This window comes from Nicotiana tomentosiformis, chromosome 11 (assembly GCF_000390325.3).
Source record: "Nicotiana tomentosiformis chromosome 11, ASM39032v3, whole genome shotgun sequence".
In the NCBI taxonomy this organism is placed as follows: Eukaryota; Viridiplantae; Streptophyta; class Magnoliopsida; order Solanales; family Solanaceae; genus Nicotiana; species Nicotiana tomentosiformis.
This window is the reverse complement of record NC_090822.1, coordinates 122,189,558-122,194,420: the sequence shown is the minus strand read 5'-3', so window position 1 is coordinate 122,194,420 and position 4,863 is coordinate 122,189,558. Positions and strand designations below refer to the sequence as shown.

Here is a 4,863-nt window from a genome sequence, read left to right as displayed (position 1 = left end):
TTTAATAAGAAAGTACTCCCAGGTTAATAATGATATAAAATTACATTATTTATAATGTATATATACCTCAAATATACATTATATTTTTCATGAAACATATGTATTTTATTTTTTCAAAATATAAAGATGTATATGTATACAATAAATTTGCGTAAGAAAAATAATCGAGACCGAAAAATAGCGCAACAATCGTAGTATTTGATTTTAAATATTTGAGTGTACAATCTCTATGAATCCTCTGATTCTTTTTTTCAATAGTAAATAAATTCAAGGGCCTTTGAGCTTGATCTTGAATCTATATTTGTTTCCATGAACGATGATTTTGAATTCAACTAGTACGAACTTTGATTTGAACTCGTACTCCTTGAATTTTGACTTGTTCTTCGTTCTTGAGCTTGAACTTTATTTCCTGAGCTTGAAGTTCTTCGTTCTTGAGCTTGAACTTGATTTCTTGAATTTGAACTTGATTGCTTGAAGCTTGTAGAGAAATTTGCGGCGTTTGATCCACGAGCTTTCTCTTGCTTCTTGTTATAACTTCTGGTGTCTTTTCTGGGTTATGTAGACCCATATTTATAGTTGTAGAAGGGAGGAGTTGTGATAAGAACAAACTCTTTCCGACCAATCAAATTGGAGTGTGATATGACCGCATTTGATTGGCCAGGACATGTCACTTGCACACGTGGCGCTGTTTCATTGGTCTTTTAATGTGACCTGGCATGCCTTGTCATTTTTGACACGTGGCATGATTCTATTGGCTCTTCCGTTTGACTTGGCGTGCCACGTCATTTCACGTGTGGCACCAAACTGGGCCTCTTTGAAGATGACATCTTGGGCCTAATGAATTGGGCTCATCACTTTAGCCCAACGTATTAACAGTTATTTATTTAATCCATATATATTGGATTTATATAATTAATCTAATTATATTAGCCAATAATATCTATTTGGACCAATATATCTTGAACTATAAAATATAATCCAAATTATTTTATGAATTTAATTTTAATAAAATTTATATGCCTACAAATGCCCTACTTCAAGACTTATTGGGGTGTCTATACTTTTTAAGACTAGCCTTGAAGTATTAACTTAATGCTATATGAAATTAATAGATATCCGTGCGACGTATTTGCATGTTAATACATTGAGCCATAGTTACACATGCCTATTAATTCCCTTGATGTAGTTTTGCCTTCTAGTGATGAGATTCCATTCTCTAATTGGGTGGATGGAAATAGTAGGAATTTTCCATATTGGTCACGTGAAGTAGCAAAGAATTGTCACATTAACTAATAGCAAATATTGCTAAAGTTAAAGCGAATTGGATTTTCTTCAGCCTTCCACGTAAGCTTAGAAGATACAAGAATCTTTAAACATGTACACCCTACAGTTGTGGATATATTAGCAAGTTATTGCAATGTCTCAAATTCTAGTAGTACTGAATCTTTACATCTCAACCATACGTAGGTAAGAGACCTTCACCGCCTTCAGCTTTTCCAATTGAATTGAGAATAGGATACCTAGTTTTTTTCCAACACTGATAATCACGCATCCCACATCGACAATGATCCTCCAATATCCATCTTCAGAAGCTATATAAATACTCGCATGTCTTTCATTCAACCAGTATCAACAACATCGGCGAGCTACGTTTAGCTTGACGATTCAGAAGCGTGTTTACGGAGGTAATTTCTTCTTCTTTTCTTTTGCTTTCCTTCCTTAGTTTTTTTCTTTTCTTTTGTATTTTTTAGGCCAAGAATAATAGGACGAGCTCTTGTGTGAAGACGATGCTTTTAGGGTGTGAAGGGATGGGTGCTCATCCTTATCCAAATATTGGAGAGATTACTCCCATGGCCAATTATTGGAGAGATTATTTTCAAGGTGATCCGACTATTGGAGAGATTTCTCTCAATGTGGCTCGACTACCGGAGAGATTACTCTCAAAATGACCCGACTACCGGAGAGATTACTCTCAATATGGCTCGACTACCGGAGAGATTACTCTCAAAATGACTATCGGAGAGATTACTCTCAATGTGGCCCGACTATCTGAGAGATTACTCTCAAAATGACCCGACTATCGGAGAGATTACTCTCAATGTGGCTCGACTATCGGAGAGATTACTCTTAAAATGACCCGACTATCGAAGAGATTACTCTCAAAATGACCCGATTATCGAAGAGATTACTTTCAAGAGACTTACATGTCCATCTTAAGATTGGAAAATATAGTCTCCTTTTAAGGACAAACCCACGAAGAGGCTAACTTAAGGTGCAAAGGGACTCATATGTCCACCTTAAGATTGGAAAGTTATAGTTTCCTTTTTAGGACAAACCCACGAAGAGGCGAACTTAAGGTGCAAAGGGACTTATATGTCCACCTTAAGATTGGAAAGTTATAGAGTTTCAACTCAAAGACTTCGTGGACTTGACGATATTGACTTGAATATTTGGAAACTTTGAAAATTTGACGGACTTTGCAGACTTCAACTTGAAGAGTGGCGAATGTGAAGACTTCAACTTGAAGACCGACGGACTTGAAGATTTCAACTTGGAGACCGATGGACTTGAAGACTTCAACTTGGAGACTTGGAGGGTTTAAACATTCCAACTTGAAGACCGGAGGACTTAAAGATTTGGTGAACATGAAGACATAGTAAATCCCTGAACTTCAGTGCAAGTACTTGGTAGCCTCCTCAAAGACTATAATCGCCCAATAGAAGACACTAGTTTATCATGAAGGCTTGCCCCCTCTAAGTCACATGAGATCCAAAGTTCAAAAGAAGAACGAAATCTCAGCTTGATTTTCAAGTGTTGTTTGAATGGATTACTACCATCATACTTCATTTGGACAACAACTAGGGCAATATGTATCTTTTCAACTTATGCGACTGAACTTAGAATGAAACTCTAAGCTGCCTACGTACCTCGGTGAAGAGGATCAAGTCATACCATAGTTCAAAATGGGTGATTTTTTTTTATTGTTTTTTAATTTTTTTATGTCCTAACTTTTGCCTAGGTCATCCCTTTCGAGATTTTCAACCTAGCGGATTTTTTTTATATCCTAACTTTTGCCTAGGTCACCTCTTTCGAGGTTTTCAACCTAGCAGACTCTTTTTTTTTGTGGTGGGCCATACACAATTTAGACTCATGCGGGCCAGAAGTGTAGAAACATGCAGTTTAGGCTTATGCGTCAAGGAGCGTTGCAACTTCAAGGATAATACTTCTTCAAAAACTTGCCATTGATAGGGCCGATTCTCATGCCATCTGCATCAACGAGCTTGTAAGCCCCACTTGAATAAGCTTCTTGCACGACATATGGACCATCCCATTTTGAAATGAACTTCCCCAAAATGTTTATGGGAAGTAATAATGAGTCTTCTTATGGCAAGGACTTGATCTCCTACTTGAAAGGATCTTGGGCGAACTCTTTTATTGAAGGCGCGAGACGATCGAGCTTGATAACATTCAAGACTCTGTTGAGCTTCCAACCTTTTCTCATCAAGAGCCTCCAACTCTGCTAATCGAAGTCGAGCATTTTCTTTATCAGTGATCCCTTCTTGAACAGCCATTCGTAATGAAGGTATTTGACGCTCGAGTGGCAAGACAACTTCAACTCCATAAACGAGCGAATAAGGAGTCGCTTGTGTTGGCGTGCAGTGAGTCTTCCTATATGCCCATAGAGCTTTTTCCATACGGTCATTCCAATCTCGTTTGGATTTGGAGACGACTTTCTTTAACAAGTTGCATAGAGTTTTGTTGAATGCCTCAGCTAGACCATTGACGGCAACATTGTACATCGAAGAGTTACGTTACTTGAAGCCAAAGAGATCACAAATCTTGTTCATCAACCTATTATCGAATGGTTTTTTATTATCCGTTATTATGTAACGAGGAATGCCAAAGCGATAGATTATGTTTACTCGGATGAAACTTGCAACATTTTCCTTCTTTAACTCCTTAAGAGCAACAACTTCAGCCCATTTTGAGAAGTAGTCAGTTGCAACCAAGATGTATAGGTGCCCACCAGAGGACTTTGGCAGTGGTCCAACAAAATCCAATCCCCAAGCGTCAAATGGCCAGGATGCCACAGTCGGGTGCAACACTTCAGGAGGTTGATGAATAAAATTTGCATGGAATTGACAAGCCTTGCATCTTCGAGCATAGTCCAAGCAATTTTTTACCATCGTTGGACAATAATATTCCATCCTTTTTATATGGAAGTGGAGCTTTGGTCCAAATTGGTGTGACCCACATACCCCAGAATGTGCCTCTTACAAAGCTTTGAGTGCTTCTTCTTCCCCTAAGAATCACAAGCATATTCCCTCGAATGACCTTCTGCATAGAGTATCTTTGTAGTAAAGGAAACAAGGTGCATGACGGCGAATTTCAGTCCTTCTTCTCGAATTTTATGGAAGTATCCCATAGATTAAGTAGTCGATAATGCGTTGTCGTCATTCTTCTTTCTCAGTTTCAGAAATAGTGACAAGATGCTTGAGTTCGTTTTCTTCACCTTTAACCTCATTTGGCGGCGGTACTACCCATTTTTGGCAGACAGTAACTTACGCTTGATCAGGTAGGGTTAACGACGAAGCTAGGGCAGCTAAAGCATCAGCCTTCTTATTTTCTTTCCTTGGCACATGCTGAATGGTCACATCACCGAGCCACCCCATTAATATTTTAGCGTAATCATGATATGGGCGTAGTTCAAGCTTCTTGACCTCGTAACTACCTAGAAGCTCATTGACTACTAACTGAGAGTCACCAAAGACTTGCAATTGCAACCGCTTCATTTCGATAGCCATTTCAAGCCCAAGTATTAGTGCTTGATACTCAGCAATGTTGTTAGAGCAGAGTTGCGTC

General features: G+C 38.5%; 1 protein-coding gene across 1 annotated transcript; it reads right to left on the bottom strand.

The window, feature by feature from the left end:
- Nucleotides 1–1,453: 1,453 nt before the first annotated feature.
- LOC138902103 (uncharacterized) lies at nucleotides 1,454–3,800 on the bottom strand. The gene is made up of 2 exons (XM_070189915.1): nucleotides 3,493–3,800; nucleotides 1,454–1,520 (listed from the first exon to the last, which is right to left on the bottom strand). The coding sequence occupies exons 1-2, from the start codon at nucleotides 3,798–3,800 to the stop codon at nucleotides 1,454–1,456; spliced, it is 375 nt and encodes a 124-aa protein (XP_070046016.1).
- Nucleotides 3,801–4,863: the final 1,063 nt, after the last annotated feature.

Bases quoted from the DNA above. Each gene is read 5' to 3' on its own strand.
- LOC138902103 (XM_070189915.1), bottom strand. From the start codon at position 3,800: ATGTACAATGTTGCCGTCAATGGTCTAGCTGAGGCATTCAACAAAACT. The intron at 1,521-3,492 runs GTTGGAAGCTCA...GAAAAAAACTAG, and splicing joins GAGGCTCTTGATGAGAAAAG to GTATCCTATTCTCAATTCAA.